This window comes from Podarcis erhardii (genome assembly GCF_964252035.2).
Source record: "Podarcis erhardii genome assembly, chromosome: 2".
Classification (NCBI taxonomy): domain Eukaryota; kingdom Metazoa; phylum Chordata; class Lepidosauria; order Squamata; family Lacertidae; genus Podarcis; species Podarcis erhardii.
Window position 1 is genome coordinate 96162163 of NC_138498.1, and position 25604 is coordinate 96187766.

Below are 25604 nucleotides of genomic sequence, written 5' to 3' on the forward strand. Positions count from 1 at the left end.
CCTCGGAATTCAAACAGCTTGGTTCCTGAACGTTTTGGCTTCTGAACATCACAAACCGGGAAGTGACTGTTCCGGTTTGTGAACTATTTTTGGAAGCCGAACAGCCGACTGGGGCTTCTGATTGGCTGCAGGAGCTTCGTGCAGCCAATCAGAAGCTGTGCTTTGGTTTTCGAACATTTTGGAAGTCGAACGGACTTCCAGAACAGATTCAGTTTGACTTCCGACATATGACTGTATCCCTTCTTTCTGCCAAATGGTGTTCATGGTGGCTAACAGCAATAAAATACCAATGCACTAAAACAGCAGTAAAATACAAAGAGACGCTGAAGTCCAAGTCACTTTTGCACTGAGCTGGGGGAAGGAGTCAACTAAGTGGAGGTGCCATTGTCCACAGAGTAACATCAGTGTCCACATGTGTAAAAAAAAAAAGTTAAATATTTAGTTTCAGGTCCCAAAAGAGATGAACAGATACCAGAACCAGAAGTCCCCTGCCTCAGTTGCACTTTCATACTCAAAAATCAAAGAGGAGAAGGAACATCTCATGTGAAAGCCGTTTAAAATTTGAAAGGCCTCCTTTTTTCATTCTTTCAATATTTTGTAGCTAATCTACAAAACAAACCCTTTATCTTTCAGTGATACAGTTCCAATACCAGAAAAAGTCCCTGATAGACGATTGTTGCTTAGGCTAATCACAGTGTCTAGGGCTTCCTTGTGACAGTAAACAATTCATTTGTTAGAACTCTTTCATATTAAATAAAGTTCTTGGCACTAAAGTGAAATTGTCAGGCTTATTAAGGACTTTGGGAAGGGTTTGTAATTCCTGTTCTCCTTTGAAGTATAATGCAAGCCAGAGGGATGAGGGGCAGATATCAATGTAGGTTCAAATTTTTCCCTTAACACAGAAGGATGCTTTTGAATTTTGCTCATATTTCCATTCAGTATGCTGTCCTTCTAATACCCTCTTCAGTCCTGCTGAGACGATGTCCTAATTAACCTATGAATAAAACTTCTGGGCATGGTGGGGGTGTGGGGACATGATAGAGATCCAATGACACATCTAATTAAAACTCTCAAAGGGCAGGTTTGTCTTGAGACCCTCTGAATTTTATCTGCTGAACAAATGCAGCCAATTAAGAATCTCTTCATTCAAGAAGGCACCAAAGGCAAGTTAAGTGCCATGTAATTCAGTTCATATTTTCATCACTGCGGGGGCTTTAGCCTTGTAAGTGAATAAGAATACACAATTTTTAATTTTATTTTTGCTGTTGACCAATTTGGTGTAAGAATCTTACTGTAAAAATATTATTCTATGCATAGTTAATGGTGACATTTTAAAAATGGAGGCAGCTGGAAAAAAGAACAGAAATTGTTGCCCCTGAAAGAAAGCATTGTGAAGAGAACTATTTACATCATGTAGTTTATTCTGGTTCTCTCATTCCCCCTCCCCACCCACCCACATCTATCTTCAGCTGGATTTAATGAATGAATGTAAAACAGCATTAACTTCAATGAATTGGCTTTAACAAATATCTAAAACTAGAAGAGCTTAACTGTAATGTTTTTGCTTTTGGACATTACATATGTTACATAAACCTCATTCGGTTTTCTTTTGAGTAAACTTACATAAAATTGGGCAGCATTCTGATAAACCCATAATGTATCCATTTTTAACTGGACTGTGGAATAAAGTTGAACAAGGGCCACATTTTATGAATAATGAAAATTGTGTGCGGCTGGTGGGACCTTATCTCCAGAATATAGTTTGAGAAATACATTGATCCATCATCACAGTTTTCATAAACAAAAGATGACCCTAGTATATTCTCGATAAAGGTTTATTGCTTATGTTAAAATTCTGCATATCTTAAGCCAATGTCTAAAAAACCTTTGGTATATTTTCCCCATAATTGATAGTGCATACTCTCTACTTTCTGGATTAGCTGAAATGAGGGAGACACCTAACTGGTGTGCATTTTACTTCATTCTTGACTTTTTGTATGTGCTGTATTTCCTTAGTCAATCAAAGATTTATCACTGTAAAAAATAATGCTGAAAGTATCATGCTCCACGGAAATTGAATAGCAAGGTTTTGTTTTGTTTTTCCAACCAGCCAGGAACTGTGGTTAAAACACTTGGGAATGATTTTTGTTTTAAACAAGAATGGTTATCTCAAAATAACAATTCCAAATCTTGATGGTTATTGTAAACAAATCTACAAACCATACCTACAAACTACAAACGAATATACACAATGATATACAAAGCAGAAAGATACAAACTTTCCTAATCTTTCCATATTTAGGAGGAAAACATTCAGTGTTTGGTTTAAATAATGCCAATTTTCATTTGCCTTTGGTAAGCATTTTTATTCTGTACCCTCAATTACTTTATCTATGATGTACTGCCTAAAGCATTCCTTGCATATTTACAAAGAGGAAAATCAGTGCCTCTCTAGTGTAGCAGGTGCCTGATGTATATTATAAAACATAATATTCTTCCAAATAATGTCACATGTTAAAGTGCAGTGTAATCTTAATAAATAATGGAAATACTGAACATGAAAATTTATGTAGATGTTTAAAGAAAGCAGGATGTTAACAACTCAAATATCCTGTTTGTTAAATTATCACTTTTTGCGCAAAGTAGAATTTTTTAAATAAAAAAAAAGAGATTCTGATATTTATAAAAAGTAGAAGTTATTCATTGTGCAAATGCAAAAGGTAAAAAAAGAAAAAGGTAAAGGACCCCTGGATGGTTATGTCCAGTCAAAGGCAACTATGGGGTTGCAGCACTCATCTCACTTTCAGGCCAAGGGAGACGACATTTGTCCACAGACAGCTTTCCAGGTCATGTGGCCAACACGACTACCGTATTTTCCGCCCTATAGGGTGCACTGGCCCATAGGACGCACCTCGGGTTTTTTTTGGGGGGGGGGAATGAATAAAAAAAAATTCCCCCCCCAGCTGCGGGGCTGGGGCGGGGGAAGCCTGAGCTTCCCCCAACCCCAGCCCCTAGAACAGGCTGCTATCCGCAAGCCTTGGGAGCCTGGCGGCAACTCCCACCAAGCTCGTAAGGCTTGCGGACGCCTGCTCGAAGCACGGGGCGCCCATAATTTGAGTCATGACTTTGACTCATCACTTTGCAAACCAAATTGAAGACAGCTTAACATGAAAAGCTCAGACTGTGGCAGGTCAATATTAATAGCAGTGTGGCGTATAATTTTTACAAGGGGTGACCAAAACAGAAACAAGTGCTCCAGAAATGTTATCCCCCCCCCCAAAATCAGAAATAATAACTCCAGTGAAAGAACATGGTTTCCTCAAATACTGATTGAGGGAGCACAATCTCTGAGGAACCCTTCTTAAGGAACACTGGTTTTAATAGATATAAAGATTGAGGGCACAAGGAGAAGGGGACGACAGAGGACAAGATGGTTGGACAGTGTTCTTGAAGCTACCAGCATGAGTTTGACCAAACTGTGGGAGGCAGTGGAAGACAGGAGTGCCTGGTGTGCTCTGGTCCATGGGGTTACGAAGAGTCGGACACGACTAAACGACTAAACAACAAAATAATTACATAATGGTCCATTAAAACCAGTTCCAAACCCTAACAATACGAACTGTATCTGTGAGCTTTTTGGCAATCACTCCTTTGCCCAACAAGTCAGGGTAGCTCTACTGATAAAAGACCCATATAATTTGATAATCTTTGTACCTTCAAATTTTTATATTGTACAATTGATACTTTACTTGAACATATTGAAATAAAATGGGAAAATATATTAAGTAGTTAAATATTTGCTTGTTCTAAAAGTCTTATTTTAAATTTAGGCCAAATATTATCACTGTGCTTGTCAGAGTTTTGTTTTGTTTTTTAAATGAATGCTAGGGAGTCCTAAAATGTATTGGTACTTAACAATGTCTGAGATTTGCTGATGGCTCTTCCTTTATATGTTCCTTGGGAGCACTGTTGACACCTAGATATATAGTTATGTTTTGGTTTTCCTTGAATATTAGTTATCACAGTGCTAGCTACTTATCACAGTGCTAGCTACTTAAAGCAGAATTTTGTGTTTATTTGTGCCTAAAGTGAAAAATAAGGCTGGACTAATTAGCAACCATCGCAATGCCACAAGCACTGAGAATATGGCCTGCTGTGAAATTAGAGTGGTGATTCCCTCAACATAACAGGGCAGCTGGAAGTACAAATTTTTATCTTTCTGTGTGTCTTTGATGTACCTGGAAGCTTAATTTCTTTGATCCTTTTATACATTTTGCTTTTATTTTCAGTGAATAGGCAATGTATTACCCTTGAACATGAGTTGTTTCTGTTGGAGAGGGGGAAATTACCCATTTAACTAAATACTAACTAGAGCATTACATTTTTTTTAGAATAGCATTGTCTCTGTACATCAATAGTTCTTGCAGTTGACTAATACTTTTGAACAATACTTCTGAACATTGGAACAGTGACCTTTTGATTCATCATAATTAATCAAAGCCTAGTTTGTTTGTTTGTTTGTTTGTTTGTTTGTTTAAAAAAATAGAAATGGAGAAACCTTAAAGTAGACAAAGACTTCATATTGTGTAGAGAATGGAATCTTGGCATGGTTTGTAATTGGAACATTGGTTTTCTTGACTCATTAGCTGCTTCAAATATATCTATATCTATATCAATATATCTGGAAGAGTCTAATATGTATTTTGTGCCATTCCAAAAAAAGAGTCTAAATTTCAGTGTGAGAACATACAAGTCTGAATCATACATGTAGGATCATGTAATAGTCTGTCCCACCATAGTTTTGCTGTGCAGCTCTGAACAGAGCATTCACATTATCCACCTTCTTTAAAATGGAATAAAGTTTTTGTTCTTGTTATGACTGGAGTATTCTCCTATAATGACCAAATGAACCATTTGGCACCTGCAGTTTTCAGAAATGTGGTTAGAAAATGAATATCCATGTGCACACTTCAGAAAAGTCAATGCTTTCAAACTCAAGATTGCTGCGAAAATAAGAAAAAGGAATTGTTTGTCTGTGATGTCCAGCTTCCCAGTCGAGTACTCTCACATCTGATATTTTGGACTACAATTGCAATCAGCCTAAGGATGCATGCATGGTTAATGGTCATGGATGATGGGGTTGTTATATAAAACATCTGGAGAGTGCCATCTTGAGAAAGTATACATAGACATTGACTGTGTGTAAAATATGAACAAATATGTATTTATTCTGTAGATCTGTTAAACAGCCTATCTTTATCATCTAACAAATATGAACAATTTGTCTCTAAGATCAGCCTCCATAACATAAGGTCTGGAAAGTACCCAATATAACACCATATTTTTTTAAAAAAAATGGAGCCAGGGTAGATATAGAATATTACAAGCTGGCTAGGATAGCTTCAGCTTTGTGTGTACTATTTATAAACTTGGTATTAAAAAATAAAACAGAAAATAGTGTAAAGAATGATTAAAGAAAAACTTATCAAGCATTTGGGGGTCTTTTTGGAAAAGAATTAACGTGGCTTTAGCAAAGGTAAGTCTTCTCTCACAGACCTTACTGAACTGAAGGGCCAACAGAGCAATTCAGGTTTTTTTGTTTTGTTTTTTAAAGTACAATTCTGCTTGCAGGAAAGCTTTTGACCAGAGTTTCCCCACCAAGGACTACTGATTAGTCATGTGATGGGAGGACTTATCTTCTTATGGATCAGTAACTGTTTAAGGAAAAGAAACTAGAGAGAAGGAATAAATGGACAGTTCTTTCAATGGACAAATGTAAGATGTGGGATCCCCAAAAGATCTGCATTGGATCTAATGTCTTTTGTTTATAAATGATCTCGAGGTAGGGATGAGCAGTGAGGTGCCCAAGTTTGCAGATGATACAAAATCAATCAGTATGGTAATACAACGGTACCCCTGGCTGCGGACAGGATCCGTTCTGGAGGTCCAGTCAGATCCTGAGGTTTCCACAACCTGAGGACCGTTTTTGCGCATGCGCGCGCAGCGAAACCCGGTAAAATACTTCCGGGTTTGCCGCTTTCGCATCCTGAAGTTTACATAACCAGAGGGTTACGTAACTGGAAGTACTACTGTACTACGAAAGTTTCAGAAATGGTCTTTCCAAGCTGGGGAAATGTCATTAAAATAACAAATGCATTTCATTGTAAGAAAGTGTGAATTGATGCATGGTGGGGCAAAAATTCTCAACTTTACATCTGCACTGGCAGGGTCTCCGCTGGCAGTGACTGACCAGGAAACAGGTGATCTTGAACGAGAAGTATCTAGCTTTATGAAAATGTGACCCACACTGTGGCAGTAGTAATTATTTTTTAAAAAAACAAGTTAGGGATCATTAGGAAAGGAATTGAAAATAAAGCTATCAGTATTGAAAGTGTGACCCTACTTGGAATAGAGTGTACTGTTCCGGCTGCCTCACCTCAAAAGGATAATGTGGAGCTGGAATAGGGGCATAAAAGGGCAAGCAAATTATGAGGGGGCTTGACATGTTTGAGATGTAAAATATTATTGAGGGTGTGGAAAAATGTTAATGCATGCATCCCCCCCCCTTCCTCATCATTGTGGAACCTAGGGTCATCCAATGATAGTGGGAAATTCAGGCTTCCTGTAGGCATTTAGTTTAGCCCTGTGAGAACAGTATACTGGAATAAATGGTTTTTGCCATGATCCAGCAGGGCTTTTCCTATCCATGTGTTGTTATTTGAACAAGTAATTCCTTAGGGTAGGGCAACATTAGAAAAAAGAGGAAAATGGCATAAAACTGTTCTGAAGAAAAAAATGTTTACCTAATTATTTGAATGTTAAAGTAAAATATTTCTGTAGGCAACAATTTTACAATATTCAGTTTTAAAATGTTCAACTGCTATAATGGCTTATTTTTAAATAATGTGATAATGTTCATTGTTTGTGACCACATATTATATACCAATTCTAATAGGTAAAAATGAGTGTGAATTGGAGTTATACTGGGCAGCATATGCATTAGTTTCACATAGAAAATGTGTTAGCATTTGTTCTAACTAGGGCTACTACATTGCTTATGCATACTCTGAATTGTCAGGAGCATTATTTTCACAGGCTTTTGACAAGATACAGCGCATGCTGGGCTTTCCTCTCTCTGCTGATGCCTTGCCTAGCACTATGTGCTAAGGCATCTTCATTCTTTTTTATGTAACAATATTTTTGCTTTCTGTAGCTCAAGGCTTTTTATTAAATAGCTGTTAACAGTATGCTTCTGAGGATTACACTACCCAGCATGGAGCAATTTAGCTTACGCTAGAGATCAGTCGGTATATAGTAGATTAATTACTTAAGGAATCTGTTTTGACGGCAATAGAAAGATTTTTGATCTCTGGAGTGTTTTATTTTGTTATGTACTTGTCTCTCACTGTGCAAACCTTCTTGGTAGCACTGTGTCTTTTATAGAAGAAACATCAATAGTTAGAAACTAATGAATAGATAAAACAAATCTCCACCATGAATTGTATTGTTGGAACATCTAGATGCCTCATGGGTTCTTTTTGCTTTATTTTCTCTCACACACCAGAAATAGTTGCTCTGGCAAGATGCAACTCTGTATTCAAACACATTTTGGCAACCACAGAAAGCATGCAAATTATCCAATTTAACGTTCATGATACGTTAAAAGTTTGTCCAAAGATGGTCTCTGCTGTCATCTGTTGGACCCTTCCACAGTCTTGACAGTCTTTACCCTAATTTTGCTTTCATTCATGTGTGGTGTTATCTTATCAGAAGTGTGACTGCAATTCTCCATTGACCTGTCTTGGTTAAAAGGTTTAGCTATCAGACAGTTTCCACAGCCGTCTGATTGAGCAATATCCAATGTAATGCCAGCGAATGCAAAGAACTTCCATGAGAACAAGCAATGTTGGATCAGGCCAAAGGCTCATCTAGTTTAACATTCAGGTTACTCACTTGCCAACCAGATGTCCATGGGAGTCCACAAAGGAAGACCTGAGTGCTACCCTTTTGAGATTCCCAACAATCTGGTAGTCTTCAATGTCTTTGAGCATTGAAAATCTCATTTCACATACCTTTTATATCTTTACTGCATAGTGGAGGCAGTTTCCTCTTGAGTGAAGGAAAGTTAATATTAACTTTTAAACTTTGCTGCCATTCCTTAACTTTAGTTTATTTCTCTCCTTTTCAATGGGGTATAAACATCCTTCCATTGTTTCTGTTTTTCAGTTAATGTAAGTTCCCTGTAAACTCTCTTACAATGCTATTGCTATGCTTCATGGTTTGGGGTAGTGTTGAATTATTTTCTCATTATCTCTTATGGCTTCTATAACTATTTAGTCAATTTAAATTGGTTAGTTTAAATGGGACATACTTTTAATCCAGATATTCTTGAAACCAATTTGAGTGTTTTAAAACTCATTTATTTAAATTGGTGTTCATAATTACAATAGAGAACAAGCTTTCTTGCTAGGCCTTCATAAAATCTTGCTTATGGTATCAAATCAAAAATCTTGTTGTGTAGACATTGCATTATGATGTGATAGGATATGATATGATATGCTTCAGTTTGTCTGAGTTTATATATATTCACACTATAATGTAAAATTGAATACCATTATGCAATCTAACAGTGCAGGAATCATGTTTTCATTTCACCAGATAAATTACTGGGTAAAGTATTCTTACTAAACTGAGTTGTTGGTATCATGAAACTAGTAATGAAGTTCTTTCCCTCTGGGACAAGATGAGGGGGTTGCGGCTGTACAAGCCCAGGCATTATCAATGACATTTATTAATTTGATCCACCATGTGAACAATAAAGGACTGCTAATTCACTGGATATTCCTGTGCCTTTTGATATACTGACCATGGTATCCTTCTGCACTGACTGACTGAGACAGAAATTGGAGCTATTCTGTTCCAATGATTTTCTTCCAGCTTTGCAAATTGGTTTTAGAAGGTGGTGCAGGTAGACAGACCATTGCTCTGCACCATGCTTCTTCTGTTACAGTTTTCTGCAGAGTTCTGCTTTGTTTCTCAAGCTGAGTGGGATCATCCCATTATCTGCTATATTTTGGAACAGCCAGTTCCTCCCAACGTCCTGATGTCACACACCTTAATAAACTAAATCTTAATGAAAGTGACTTTTCTGTGGTAGACTCTGCCATGCTAAAATCTTTTGTTTTTCTGCCCAGACTTTTAATGTTAATAAATTTGAAAGTGCTGCTTTAGATCTGACTGTTTGACAGCTGGTTGGTCTGTTTTATGTTTCGTTAAGGAAATTATTTTAAAGATTGCTATTGGTTTACTTGGTGAAATCCATTAGGATATATATTTTAATGATAAAGTCAGGGTATAAACTGCAGAGAGAGAGAGAGAGAGAGAGATGAGTAAACCAGCACTTTTGCTTCAAAATAGTAACATCTCAAGCATATTGTAAATACTTCTAAAAGAAAAAATCCCAGCTTCAGAAATGTATGAGAGATGAGATTCAGAATGAGGAAATATACAGTGATGAACCCTGCAACATATAGGCCCAGTTTATTAAGCTGCGATATGTATAAGCTTGTGCCCATTTTCTCAATCTAGATGCCATCCTTTCCCTTCTCAGAATTTGCAGTTAATCCAAGATCCCTTTGGTTCACCATAAATGCCTGTTAGAACTGAAAAACTTTGGAACCAGTCAGGATTGTAAACTCAAGTTCAAACAGGGGGCGAAAGGCAACAAAAGAGGAAATATAAAATCTAATTTGTTTTACATCATGCATCATCAATCCATTTCATTTCCAGGGCTGGAGTGAAGTATGTTCTGATAACATTAAATAGCTTAAAAAGTAAAATATATTGCTTAGCCAATGTTTACCCCATGCCGTGAACACTTCTTTGTAAACTGCTGTGAATGTACTGATGAAAAGAGAGGAAGAACAACATCAACTTGTTTATTTTACATTTCTGCTTTAGCTGATAATGGGCAAAACAGTTAAGCTGTGTGAGTTCGACTTGCTGTGTTTGTTTAAAGGGATTGTTGGTCATCAAGGCAAGCTTCTTTCAACAGCTAACTGGGATGCTAATCAGGAGCTGCGAAAGGAGTGTGGTGTGGTGCCATACCTGTCTCTGCTGAATTATAAATCTGCATGAGATACAATGCAATTTGAAATTACACAGTGCAATTCAATTCCTGCAATCCAATTTCATAATTGCGAACAAATTAAGAGTTGAGAAGGAAGAAATGTTACTGGTAGAGCAGACGATTTATTGTTCAGACAGCAGAAGGATTACCTGTGCAAACCTCTTGCCTACATTTCTAAAATGTTTTCTATGCACATTTTGGAAGATATTTTTCATTCATATATCAAATGTGTGCTCACTGAAGCCCCAAAGCAATTTTTGAAGTTATTTCAAATGTCTTCTGATATTTCTGATTTTTTATAACTGAACTTTTAACGCTATTGTTGTTAAACTCTTCAGTGAGGAAAGGGGCTCTTTAGTTTGAGGAAAGAGTAAATTATGAGTAAAGAAGGTAAAGACAGAGGTCTTTCTTCCTCTCTCACAATATTTGAACTCAGAATCATCCAGTGAAGCTGAACGTTAGACACTTCAGGACACTAAAAGAAGATACACAGATAATTAAACTGTGGAATTCTGTACCAGAAAATGTATTGCTGGCCACCAACTTTTACACATTAAAAGATTAGATTCACACATGGAGGATAAGACCTTTAATGGCTACTAGTCATTATGGCTGTGTACTCCCTCCTGTATCACAGATGGTATGCCTCTGAACTCCAACTATCGGAGAGCCCAAGTGGGGAAAATGCTATTGCATTAATATCCTGCTTCCTAGAAGCATGTAGTTGACTGATCTAGCAGGGCTCTAGTGAACTTCCATTTACAATGCTACCTTGATGGCTTGGCTCCCAAACCAGATGGCTTGGCTCCCTAACAAATCAGCTCCCAAACACCGCAAACCCAAAAGTGAGTGTTCCAGTTTGCAAACATTTTTCGTCAGGTGAACGTCCGACGCGGCTTCCGTGGCTTCCTCCAGCCAATCAGAAGCCGTGCCTTGGTTTTTGAACCATTTCGGGAGTCGAACGGACTCCTGGAACTGATTAAGTTCGAGAACCACGGTCCCACTGTATCTCCATGAGTTTTGATTTTTAAACAGTGTTTAATCATCCCTTCCTTCCCTATTTGTTTAGGGTATTAATGCATTGATCCAGCTCTCTTCTTTCCTTTCATTTGTGTCTAATACATCTCCTCCAGTTCTTTAGATTATAATTATGGGGACAGGGCTTGATATTTTTAACAGTTGCTTTTATAGAAGTATATTAGCATTAGATTTAGTTTGGGTGATACTTTATAAATAATAATTATTAACTCGCCCACCCCACAATGAATTGCCAAACTTGTAATAGAAACAAGATTATGTGCTTTGCCTCTTGGGCTTCGCCGCATCAGAAGTATGTAACAAAATGTTGCTGTAAATAACACTGGGCCCATAATATTTATTTATGCAGAATGCTTTCCAGGAAAACTGCTGTGCCACAGCTCATTAGCATTTGAAGGTATTTGTTTGTTTTTTATGTTGCTTTCATCTAGCTGCATAAAGGTGGTTGTGCATACAGATCACCCTCCCTCTAGGCATCAGACCAGACTGGATTTTGTTTTGTTTTGTGTGTGTGTGTGTGTGTGTGTGTGTGTGTGTGTGTTGGTAAATGCTTTTTAAGCTAGTGAATCCTTCTATGTAGTCAGTGTCATGCCTTTGTCAAGTAAGGTTACCTTGTCTCTAATCAGGTGCACAGGTTATCTCTATATTAGTTGGAATTAAAGTATGCCATTTAGGTGCCAGCTAGGGGAGCCTAAAAAAGAGAGGCATTTCCAATTTAATAGGCCTCTTAAAAACAGCAGCAACAACTTTTGTAGACCTTCGAGATGCTGATTAAGAGGTCACTGTGCCTCTATTTCTGATCTTCACTTAAAATTCCATTCCAAGGATCAGCATATACAGACTACTGTAGCAGAAATAGATTTCTTCAGTTTGCCTTGCCTTACCTATGTGAATAAATGTGCATCTCACTTGGAAGCCCCCATCTGCCCTTTCCACAATTCATTCAACAATTTATTCTCCATTTGCTCTGCTTTATTTCATTATTTTACACTTTATTATTTCATGTTTAACTACCCAAACAAGCAGGCAGGGTTGCTCATATTCCTTGATTCTCATATTGAAACTAAATCCTTCGAAGACAGAGGTCCTATGGCTAGGTCGGGATGGCATGGGGATGAGGGACCAACTCCCTTCTCTTGCGGGGGCCCAATTAGTGCCATTGCCTTCCGTTAAGAGTTTGGGTGTAATCCTTGACGCCTCCTTTTCCATGGAGGCGCAGGTTACAGCAACAGCCAAGGCGACATTTTTCCACCTTCGCCGCATCAAGCAGTTGGTCCCTTACCTTTCCCGTCCCGACTTGGCCACAGTGATCCATGCGACGGTCAGCTCCAGGCTTGACTACGTAATTTGCTCTATGCGGGGCTGCCCTTGAAGCTGTCCCAGAAACTCCAGCGGGTACAGAATGCTGCAGCGAGGCTCCTCACGGGGTCTCTGCCATGGGAGCATATTCACCCAGTGCTTTTCAAGCTGCACTGGCTCCCGGTGGAGTACAGGGTCAGATTTAAGGTGCTGCTTTTGACCTTTAAAGCCCTTCACGGCCTAGGACCCTCGTACCTACGGGACCGCCTCTCCCAGTATGCCCCACGGAGAGCCTCAAGGTCCATAAATAGCAACACCCTAGTGGTCCCGGGCCCTAAGGAAGTTAGATTGGCTTCAACCAGAGCCAGGGCCTTTTCAACTCTGGCTCCGGCCTGGTGGAACGCTCTGCCTCATGAGACCAGGGCCCTGCAGGGTCTGATTTCTTTCCGCAGGGCCTGTAAGACAGAGTTGTTCCGCCTGGCCTTTGGCTTGGAGCCAATTTGATTCCCTCCCTCCCTCCCTCCCTCTCTCTCTCTCTCTCTTTTTTCTTTTCTTTTCCTTCTCCTCCTGCGATGAGGCTACATTTTAATATTTTAATGTTCCATTATTTTAATGTTGTATTTTATTTTTGTTTTTAAGTTGTAATCATTCTTCTTGTTTTTATTATTGTTTGTAAGCCGCTCTGAGCCCGGCCTTGGCTGGGGAGGGCGGGGTATAAATAAAAAATTATTATTATTATTATATAGGGCTCCTAGCCTTTTCACAGTTGAAGCAGCAATCTACTTTTCCATTTCCTCACTGTGAGGATATGGTGACTGAGCAGCCACTTCCACCATAGCAACAGGCAGAGGTTCACCGCCATTGCCTTTGCCATTGCCATCTGCAGCTACACATGTCAACCTATAATGCAAAAATAGTCAGGCACAGGCCTACCATTAGGTAGAATGAGGTGGCTGCTGCAGACAACAGATGCTGGAGAAGACCCAGGGGCAGGAACATGCTGGAAAACAGCTGTATTTTCCATATGGTCAGTCCTGCACCTCATAGGCTATCCTGTTGCCCACAGGTAAGGTGGGGGATGCTGTCCCACCACCAGTCAGATTAAAATGCTTGGGTGGCTTCTCTACAAGGAATGGGGGCATGTGCACCACCTTGTCCTTCTCCCACGGAAGCAAAATGCCCTGAAAATAACAAACAAGCTGTCACCCAAGTGCGTCACATTCAGAACTGCATTCCCCAAGATGCCATGTGAAAGAAAGAGGCACAATGCATTCAGAAATTTATGTGACTCCTGCTTCATGGAAGGTCCTGGTAGAGGACAATTTGTGGAATGGGGGAAAGTGGAAAAGGACTGGAGCAGATAGACAAATGGACTATTTTATTATTATTATTATTATTATTATTATTATTATTATTATTATTAATACCCCAGCCACTCTGGGCGGCTTCCACCAAATATTAAAAACAATACAGCATCAGACATTAAAAACTTCCCTAAACAGGCCCCCTTCAGTTGTCTTTTAAAAGTAAAATAGTTGTTTATTGCCTTGACATCTGCTGGGAGGGTGTTCCACAGGGCGGGCGCCACTATCGAGAAGGCCCTCTGCTTGGTTCCCTGTAACCTCACTTCTCGCAGTGAGGGAACCGCCAGAAGGCCTCGGCACTGGGGGTGGAGATGCTCCTTCAGGTATACAGGACCGAGACCGTTAAGGGCTTTAAAGATCAGCACCAATACTTTGAATTGTGCTCAGAAATGTACTGGGATAACGAAATGAAAAAGGAGAATCACCATTGTCTATAACTGGAATATGTGACACAACATATGTTATGGAAAAAGTCAGCAAAAAAAAAATCACTTTTTTAAGGAATGGAGATGAAAAATATAGACTGGAATAAAAGATCCTAAAATGTGAAAACTTCTATTTGTTTTGTACTGCCTACAATGTTATAGGACCTGCTTCTTCTCTGCTGTTCTCCCAATCTTTAAGTATTATTTTAAAATAGTTTTTATTAAGATTCTCTTGGGTTACAAAAATGTATACATCACCTCTGTTTTCAGATAATAAAGTCCTTTCTTGGTTATATTGAGTGTGAGACATTAATGTTGTAGATCAGGGGTGTCAAACTCAAATTCATCGGGGGCCGCATCAGCAGTTTGGTCACCCTCAAAGGGCCGGTTGTATCTGTAGGACAAGTAGAGGTTTCCTGAATGCATGTAAAGTGGAGGTTTCCTGTGTAGAACAGCCGGCGCCGCTAGAGGGCAGACGTTCTCTGGCTTGTAGGCTGCCGCGCATGCGCTGAAGAGGCGGCTTTCTTGTGTAAAAAAAAAAAAAAGCGAGAATAAAAGGTGAAGGCTGTCGGACGGCGGCGGCTACACGGGCCACATGACGAGGTCTGGCGGGCCGGATTCGGCCCGCGGGCCTTGTGTTTGACACCCGTGTTGTAGATGGTATAAGGTTGGGGGATGTTATGTACTGAAGTTCTCACCCTGGGCCAGCAAGGGGATACTGTAGATAGTTTTCACTCAGGTCCACATATGCAAATAAGGGATCGAAAGTGACGTTCAGGGATTGGATAGTTACAGAAAATGGTTACTGTTGCGTTCTAGTGGAGCTCTATATAAGCAGGCTTGCTGAACCCTTCAGTTCAGTTCTGTTCTGGCCTGTGAATAAACAAGAGCTGTTTGAAGAATCGCTGTGTCGTCTGATATGTTCACCCACAACTTAACAGGGGAGAAGAGAGGGGGGTGGTAAACTTTCATTCTTTTACATAGTGTATGTGAAAGTTTTTCACGGCAGCATCACGTGGGTAGGTTCTCTTTCTACTCATTTATTAGTTTTCATTGGCAGTGAGAGAACATTGTTTAGCTTCCTGCAGATTTTCTGGCAATGGTAAACTAAGTTTTTCTCAGAGTAAATTCATTAAAATTAATGGACCTTAGTTTATCAAATCAATTAATTGAATGTGTCTACTCTGAATAGGTCTACCATAAGGTTATATCTGACCAAGTCATCAAGTTAGTGCAAGGACTTCCCCTTGCAGATCAGAACTTCTCTTCTCTGTGCTCACCATAAATTTGTTGTAGGGGTTACCCTAACCCTCCATAACAGATTTGGGGTGCATACGGAGGAAGGGAGAGGAAGTTCCATTCTGCAAACAGAAGTTTTTGCACAAACCAGGTGACTGTGTTTTGAGTTGTACACAGCATTTACTACTCTCTTTGCAAGTTCACCAAGTAGGAATATGTAAACCTTAATAGAGTATGACGCCTATTTTTGCCATTTATGCTGCAGTTTAAAAGATAAACACATTTGTGCCTGCTTCTCATGTAAAATAAGATGCTGTCTTGAAGCAACTGAATCCCATTTTTGTGTGCTATTTCATAACACTGGCATATGCATTCCAAATAAGCAATACCAAATTCAGTAGTAAAGGAAATGTAAAGTAGATATATATGTTATGATGGAAATGGAAATGAAATTACTATTTCAGAATCTTGGAACGTATACAGCTTCTTTCTTCGGTTGTTGTTAATTTTAAATGTCCTTCAATTTTCCAAGCTGTAAAATAGCAATAACATTTCTATCTCTTTTTGAGAATCTGGTTTTAGGACCTTGGTTTTCAGCCCAGTCATTCAATTTTTATAAAAGAAGAAACACACACCTACCTAAGCGCCATTGCTGATAATGAACAGTTTTTACCACTTCAGAATTATTTCCCCTGAAATTACAATCTTAAATCACTGCTCATATTTAGGCATATCTCTATCATTTGCCATATGGAAAAAGATACACTTGTTTTTCATTATGGACAGAACTGCTTCAGTACTTGAAGGAGAGACTAGTTGTTTCACTATCAAACCATTCCTAGTGTTTCAGAAACCCCCAGCACTATCAAGGAAATCTTGTTAGCCACAAATCGGTTCTAGATCTCCAGAAGCTGTAATTTATTATGACCATTATTATTGGGTGACATTCAGTGAGGCCCACCTGATGTTGCAATGGACTTCTGCTTACGTTACAACGTTTCCCCCTCTTCTCCATCAACCCCTGCGCACCCTCAAAATCTTGTCTAGAGAGGTGTGTGCTGTGGACTGGAGCGGGGGAGTGTCATTGTATGAGTGAAAGTCCACTTACTCAAAGTTTGGATATCACTCTGTATTTTAAAAAATATTTATAACCTGTTTTTGTCTATTGATATCAGGGTCAGATACAGAACATAAAATGAACCATGCATTAATTAACTATGCAACAATAAAAACATAATTAAAACAAATGGAGGCATACTCTAGAATACCAGCAATCCAAATTATTAAGATAGAAGATATTCTAAGACTTGGCAATGGAGCCTGGGCTGCTGTTAACTGATGAGAGATAAATTACAGTATTTACTTTTCAAGTCCCATTCAGTTTCCATATACAGGTTCAAAAGCACCAGGTGGAAAGATAGAGCAATTGTTTGTTTGATCTCAGCAAACACCTTATTCCAAAACTGAGCTGGAGCTAAATGATAATATTATTTTTTAGACATACATCTATAAGAGGAGAACATTCTATAAAAAATATTCTTCTGTTACAACATGGTTACATACCATAGTTCTACTTATTATTTAGTTTGCTAGTTAGATACAGTGGTACCTCGGGTTACATATGCTTCAGGTTACATACACTTCAGGTTACAGACTCCACTAACCCAGAAATAGTACCTCGGGTTAAGAACTTTGCTTCAGGATGAGAACAGAAATCGAGCGGCAGCGGCGCAGTAGCAGTGGGAGGCCCATTAGCTAAAGTGGTGCTTCAGGTTAAGAACAGTTTCAGGTTAAGAACGGACCTCCGGAACGAATTAAGTACGTAACCAGAGGTACCACTGTACATCCCAAGAAAAGTGACTATCTTTCAGTGATTTTTTGCCCCCAGGAAACATCAGACATTTTGGAAAGTGTTGCTATTCTCACATTTTGCAAGGACTGTGACTGCCCCATTGGACAGAGAGGGAGTTTGGGTATGGGGAGCAGGGCATGCTGGATATTGCAGGTTGCCTAGTGATGGGAAGATGCCAGGGAGACTCATCTCAAGGGGGCTTCTAACCAAAGCCACACCTTCCATCTCCAAAGGCTTAATAGAAGCCCTTCCCATAGTCCTTGACAAAACTACCTGCTCCCTATACTCCTCCCCAAAGCTGCTCCCTCCCCATGCTCTATTCCAAAACCTCCCCACCCCCCTGAGCTCTCCAAAACAACCCAGTCGTCTCCTTTTAGACTTCTCCCAACTTCCACTTCCTGGCCTTTGCTGCTCACCAGCCTCAACCACCTGTTAGCCTGCCTGCCTGCCTCTGGTTCCTTCTTCTGATGCTGCTGTGATAACCCAGCTGGTCTGAGATCCTAGTTTGTCATTGTGCTGTAGTTTGCAGTGTCACCTGTTGGTGACCATGCAAATTGTAGCATGACAACATCCTTAGGAAAATATATATTAGGAAAGAAACACTGCCCTGCACAGAAGGGGAAAACTAGGACAGTTGCACACAGGTACAAAGGTATGATCAGGGAATCACAGGCAGCTGAAGGAGGAGGACAGAGGGTGAAGAAAGAGCTATGAGTGGAGCGAGGTCCTCCTCCCATCCTTTGGACCGCCTGGGAAACTCAACAAACCTGCTGTACCTGGAACTGGGTGTGGAGAGTGCAGCTGAATTGGACACAGGTGTGGGCAGCCTGAGGAAGTCCCATCCACCTGTCCTTAAAAAGCAAGTCTAGAGTGAGAGACTAGGGTGATGTCCACTGTTTCCAGGTACTCTTCTCATTGTCAGACTTTTGTGGGTGAGGTGAGAGGTTGTTGGACCCGGGGTGAGAACCCAAAGGCTGAGAGGGAGAGAGTTAGAAGGAAAATTAATTGATACTGATTTTTATATATTCATAACTTTGTTTTAACGTAGCTTTTTATATGTAACTCTGTATATTTCTAATACAGTGGTACCTCGGGTTAAGTACTTAATTTGTTCCAGAGGTCTGTACTTAACCTGAAACTGTTCTTAACCTGAAGCACCACTTTAGCTAATGGGGCCTCCTGCTGCTGCTGTGTCGCCGGAGCACGATTTCTGTTCTCATCCTGAAGCAAAGTGCTTAACCTGAAGCACTATTTCTGGGTTAGCGGAGTCTGTAACCTGAAGCGTATGTAACCTGAAGCGTATGTAACCCGAGTTTTCATTATATACCTTTAGGCCCCAGGCAAAAACATTCCTTTTCAACCAGGCCTTTGGTTGAATTAATTGACATCCTCTGCCCTTTTTAAAATTGGAGGGGGCGGGTTGGGGGGTTATTAGGTTGTTTTTATTTTGATTGTGTATTTTGTGGTTTCATATTTTGCTTTTGTTCTGTGAACCGCCCTGAGACCTCCGGGTATAGGGTGGCATAGAAATTAAAGAAATAAAATAATAATAAGTTCTCTGTTGTTGCTTCAGTTTTCTGTACACCGCTTAGAGATATTTTTAATAGAAAAATAGGAATTAAAGATTCAAAAATAATCAAATATGTTTCCATCTTTGCTTTGTGCATTTGTGCATTCCAGATGAAACCTGCAACTATGAAGGAATTAAGAGTGCTTGCTAATATGATATATTACACTAATAATGCTTTGCATTTTACTAACCCTATTATCAAGAGCTCACAAGTGTGTTATTTGTGTGTTATTTATTTAGTTAGCTATTCTAAAAGCTTTAAAATAACTGGATGAGGTTGCAGTACACCAGCAGTGGTGTGATTGCATTCAACAGTTTGTTCTTTAGAATAATGAGGCATTGAAATGCCAAATTACTGTTGTTTAAGTGGCTTCGGTGAACATCTGCTGTTGCTTTTTTAAAAAATGTTGGGAAAGACTTTACATTGCACAGAATAACTATTTTTGGTCACTCCACCATTTTCATTATGTGTTGTTGGAAAGATAGTTTACTTTGAAGTGTCCTTTGGGTGCATCATTGAACATCTGTACCTGAGTAGCTATGCTTTATATAACTGTAAACAAAAATACAGGCTGTTGAAACTGTTGCTGCCTGGCAGTTCTCTGACCTGACTGAATTGAATGTACCTCCCTTTACTCTAGTTTATAATTTGGCGAAAACAGAGGCTGTATGAGTGTGTCTATGGCAGGGTGACATGCCCCAATAAACATGGGGGAATGTGCAGTATATATGGAGACATCTAGATGAGAAATGCACTCGAGGTATTTTAGGAAAATAGCTGGCTTGGTCCTTTAATCCTTATGAGTGCCTAGGCTGTTCAGCTGAGCACCATAGTCCATATTTGAAATAGCTTATTTTTCCCCTATCAATTTACATCTGCCCTGTCCTACTCCCCCCCCCCCGCTTGTATCCTATACTAATTTATGTTAAAGCATTGCAATTTTTTTAAATGCATATGCGCTCTCTCTATCTCAAATGACACATTGTTGTATGCAGTGCTAGTCCCACTCAGAGTAGACCCACTGAAGTTAATAGACCTGGGTGGCCTATGTTAATTTCAGTGGGTCTACTCCCAAGTAGTACTTGTTGGATACAATATTAAAATATAAGCAGACATAAAACCATTCCCAACCATAGCAGGAAAGCAAGTAATCAAGCTGCAGTATGCCCAGGAAATACAGTCATTGAGAAGCTATTTTAAGTAGGTATATTTTAATGTAATTTTGAATACTGCAGATGAAGAATCCAACAATGCATCCTTTGTGGGACAGTTTGATAAGGGAGTGGCCTCTACTGAGAAGGCCCTGCCGTAGTGTCAGTATTAAAGGGAAGGCATCATCTGTTTGCATCATATCATGCCCATACATGCCCATGCATTTGTGTATTGCCCCAGAAGCACAAAAAGAGAAAACAGCTTCTTTGTATGCTATCTGGCGAAGTCAACCTTGAAACACATTTATATGAATTATTCTGTAGACCAGGGGTCAGCAAACTTTTTCAGCAGGGAGCCAGTCCACTGTCCCTCAGACCTTGTGGGGGGCCAGACTATATTTTGAAAAAAATAATAATTAACCAATTCCTATGCCCCACAAATAACCCAGAGATGCATTTTAAATCAGGACACATTCTACTCATGTAAAAACACGCTGATTCCCAGACTGTCCATAGGCCGGATTGAGAAGGCGATTGGGCCAGATCTGGCCCCCAGGCCTTAGTTTGCCTACCCATGCTGTACACTCTACTTCTGTTTTTAAATGTTGCCCGATTGTTGTGTTAAGGGCGATTTTACTACTGTTTTAAATCAATATTAGATCATTTTTATTGTTAGTTGATGTATGTTCCCCATGGGAGGAAGGGTTGGATATAAGACAGATGAAATAAAACAATCCACACAGTATAGTTAGCATAAAACTGGAATGTGCAAGTTACAAAATACCATGGCTTGCTTTTTACAAGAAAATGCTGTTATCTCTTTCTAAGCAATATCTCTTATGTTTAAAATAATCTGATAATAAATTTCTTTTTCTTTCATTCTTTTTACTGCCTGATTTTTAAAATTTGCTTCAGGACAGTATAAACGTAGGATTTAAGAAACTGTGTTCAGAAAACTCTGCCAGACTTTATTCTGGTTATGGCCAATAATTATAAGTGACACTGGAAAACACTCTCAAAGAGTTTTCCTTCTGTGAGTTACCAAACCTCCCAAAACTTTAGCTTGCAATTGTTACTGCTTTAGCAGCAGCTGGTGTTCCAGTGTTGAGGGAAATGTGATCTATCTCTCCATTTTCCTACTCTTCTGTCTAGGCCCTGGAAAATATACCGTATTTTTCTGTATATAAGACGCCCCCTATTTTGGGGGACTCTAATAAAATTTAGTAAAGCCTCAGCGCCTAGGACTTGCCGATCGCATGGTCGGCGGTTCGAATCCCCGCGGCGGGGTGAGCTCCCGTCGTTCGGTCCCAGCTCCTGCTCACCTAGCAGTTCGAAAGCACCCTTAAGTGCAAGTAGATAAATAGGTACTGCTTTATAGCGGGAAGGTAAACGGCGTTTCCATGTGCTGCTCTGGTGCCGGTGCGCCAGAGTAGCTTCATCACACTGGCCACGTGACCCGGAAGTGTCTGCGGACAGCGCTGGCTCCCGGCCTCTAGAGTGAGATGAGCGCACAACCCTAGAGTCTGTCAAGACTGGCCCGTATGGGCAGGGGTACCTTTACCTTTACCTTTTTAATTTAATAAAACGGGGGAAGATGGCCCAGAGTTGTTGAGCTTTGGAGGGGGAGGAATGCCGAAAATCACTCACCAGACTGACAAACGCTGCCAATCGCACACATCACAAGCAAAGAAGCGTCTGCCCGCTCACCAGCCAGCAAACACACACCCAGTTGACGCAGCAGCAGCCCTTGCCACATCCAAAAATCACCCACCCAATCGCCGCAGCAACAGCCAATCCAAGGCAGATCTTGTTGCAGCCACCAATCAGCCACCCAATCGCCACTAACAAGCTCCTGCTTGTGGCTGCAACCAATCGCCCATCCCCCCCTCTGCACTATCCATGTATAAGACAAGCCTTGATTTTGAACATTATTTTAGAGTAAAAAAAGCTTGTCTTATACACGGAAAAGTATGGTAATTTTCCTGGGTTCCTGATGTTAATATGGTTATTAAGTGCCCTGGGGAAGCTCCAGGTGCCCAAGCGTTGTGACTTGCTGAGGTTTGCTCTTATATTGAAGCAATGACTGATGAACCTTGGAAACACCCGTAGTAATAATGGACATTCTGTAGAAACATTTCATGTGGAATTGGCTCCCCATGACCAATTATCTCATTGAAATTAATGGGGAAACTACCATTTTTAGGACAAAGCGTACTGAAACAAAAACCTTGCTCTTTTTGTTGATATCTGTTTGCTAACACGTTTATTTCCCTTCTTTTGGAAAAATAAAATAAACAGATCTTGAAAACTTAAAGACAAAAATGAGAAGCACTGTGTCTGTACGAGAAGGACAAGGGGTTGTTCTGCTGTGTGGGCCACCAACTCATTCTGGAGGTAAGAAATGTTTGGAAATATTAGCACTCTTCTCTGTGGCGGTAAAAAAAATAAAGACAAATACTGAATGGTTGCAGTATATTCAGGAGGAAATGTTATTCATGCTATGAAGTCAGACTATCGGTGTTGGCATTGGCCTATGCTGCTCTGAAAGCATGCATTTCAGAATCAAATAAGGCATGACCTAATTTGGCATCATTTGTGTCTTTCATCCTTGTGTGTTGATTTTTATTAAATAAACAAATAGCTGGAATTAAAGGGGGTGGTAAATTTCCTCCCATTGTAAATAGGTGGAATGGGACATTCTTGGATTGGGATTACATTGGGGCGGGGGGCTTTAAGTCTCCTCCTCAATGCTGTGGTGCAAAACTGGCTTGGGCGGCCCTGTGCTAGTTATTCCTTTTTTTTTGGGGGGGGAGGATGACAGGGGCTTTCATCTAAATAAGTTTATTAAGTTTATTCTTACTGGTTTCAGAAATGCAAACTCTGTTCCCCGCTTCAAATTACTTGAATCTAAAATGCTTGCCACTACTTCAAAACAGGCAGTGGCAAATCTAGCAAAAAGAATGAGGCTTTCCCCCCTTTTTGTGCTCCCACCTTCTGCCTGCTGAATGGGCCGGCAAGAGTGCTGTCAGTGGACCATCCACAGATAGAACCCAGCAAAAAGCCCTGAAACTGGGCATTCCAGGAGTGGGGGTGGGCTGAGCCAGCCTTGGATCCACTAGATCTGGAGCTGGTCATGTGTTGGCAGTGGGGTTGATTGCTGCACCAGCCTGTAGCCTCGGTTGGTCTGCTTGTCTTTCCCTTCCCATCTTCCATCATGGCTGCCATGTGTGGCAGGGCTACAGATATTGGGGTAGCCCAAATATTCTGCAAAACCCCACCAGCTGTTGGGGGAAGGGAGTTTGGATTACATTCTAAAAGTCATAATGGATTTTAAGGCCTACAGAAGCTTAGCGTCTTAAAAAGTGCTCGCTGGTTTTCTGTTTCTTTTTTTCGCACATTAGTCAGGGCCGCATATCTAAAAATAGCTTAGGTGAGATTTCCAAACATATGGACATCAAATGTTTTCTTTTTAAGCATAATACATTTTTCTTAAATTATATTTGCCATGGGGACCATAAGATTATTCCATGCCACTAAGTAACAGAATTCAAGCCAGACGTAGTGAATTATTGAACACCAGATCAAGATCAAAATAGGTCTGCTAGTGCAGCATTTTATTTTACTTTATTTTTGATCACAAAGTGTGAAAATGTATCCTGATAAATATATAGTTGGCAATATCCTGGTCAGGTTATATTAAAAGTCACTTTGTTTACATTCAAGAAATTGTAAATTGGTTTATGATTTGGAGTAACGTATGAGGCAGAAGCTCACACAACTGTGCTGATGCACCTCTGTGAACAAAATATACTTCCTTGTTCATGGCAGCTGCTGCAGCTTTGTTAAAGGAATGCTTGCTCATCACGTGTTGCACTGCTCATTTGGGAACTTTGCTTGCATGAGTAAAGTTCAGAAATAAACTGTTATTAGCTCCACAAACAGAAGTCCATTTGTGCAATACAACAGACACAAGGCTTTGTGGGATATTCTGTGATACAACCCCCCCCCCCCCAGTATCTGCAAATTTTCTTGGTCATTGTAAGCTCATAAGATACAATACATATAATAAATAAATAAATATAATAACAAATATTCAGGAGAAGAAAAGCCTAAGGAGTAAACCCTACACAAATCCAGAGTAGAGGCCCTAGGGCAGTTGGATGGCACCTTGTACGCCTCCTTCCAGCAACTCCTGCAGCCAAGCTGTTGCCAGACATATTGCTCTGCTTTCTTTTGGACCATATCATTGAGACCAAGAGGGAGTTCTTATCATCTGGGCAACCCAGGACTTACATCCACACTGCCCACACTTGTACCTTCTCTGTTCCTAATACAGCTGTTTGACTTCACCCCTGGAGGCACGCTTCATTGTCTCTCAAGAGAGATGGATGCCAACATATAATATAGGCCAGGGGTGGGAAACCTGTGACCCTTCAGATGTTGATAGGCATACATCCATCACCCCCAACCAGTATGATGGATGATCAAGGGTGATAGGAATTGCAGTCCAGCAGCATCTTCATGTTACTCAATCATAACATAGACAGCAATCACAGGTAGATATAGCTGATTTTCTTAGTGTGATTGTTTAAGATTATCTTTCTCCCCACTAAATCTTTCCCCCACTATATTAGGCACCAATATATTGATTTCTACAGAACCTGATCTGTGTTTTATCTTTCAGGAGTGCCAAACAAATTTTATCTTTCAGGAGTTTAAGGCAAATGCTGATAAAGAATAATTAAAGTGACATGACCTACTTCATTTGGTATAGTTTAAATTGTCACAGGTTGTTTTATTGACAACCTCTGTAATGAGCTACAGTCTCCTGCAAGTTGTAAAGTGAAAAACATTGATGACAACTTAATGGGATATTTGGAGAAAACCTATAGATAATGAAGTAGACTTTGTTTCGTAACTGAAACTTGGTGTACTTAGTGTCAGTTCAGGCACCAAGTACAACCTTTATTGGTTTGTTCATTTTAAACTTTTGTAGCCACCCTTCCATTTCACAACTTCCAAGACAGGAATATAGGAAGCTGCCTTGTACCAAGTCATATATATGCTATAAGAGCCACTATCCTGTAATATTACATATGAGCTTGTTCTACTGATGAAGCCTAGGATGGCAAAACAAGGCTAATATTCCAGAAATCCTTGTCTTAGACTCTGTGAAAGGATTCTGGGGAACTGTAACAACCCTTCATGTGGATTATTGGACTCTATGAACAGACAGGTGGAATAGACACTTATACATGTATGGACCTTATGCATGAACTGACTAGAGAATGAACTAATCTACTGGGTCTTCTGCTTTTTTTGTTGAACTTTATGAAACTTCCGTTGAAATCTACAATTTGATGCAATGAATAGTATACCTTATTTATTCAAAAGTACAGCCGGTTACGTCTTGTGTGTTTATTCAGCATCCTCTTTCCAGCAGGATGTGGAAGCCTGTAAGTAGGAAGTGGAAACAGCAGTGTTTCTCATTGTCTCACTCCCAGCCCAGTCTCATCTCCTGAATAAGGGGTGTTTG

At 40.0% G+C, this 25604-nt stretch overlaps 1 protein-coding gene across 1 annotated transcript in view; it reads left to right on the forward strand.

Annotated features, from left to right (window-relative positions):
* The window catches only part of LOC309336547 (contactin-3-like), a 130751-nt gene that overhangs the window by 30413 nt on the left and 74734 nt on the right, over window positions 1-25604 (forward strand). Inside the window, exon 2 of the mRNA XM_081852484.1 lies at window positions 22367-22462. Coding sequence (XP_081708610.1) covers window positions 22367-22462 — 96 coding nt within the window. The remainder of the gene's footprint in view (window positions 1-22366; window positions 22463-25604) is intronic.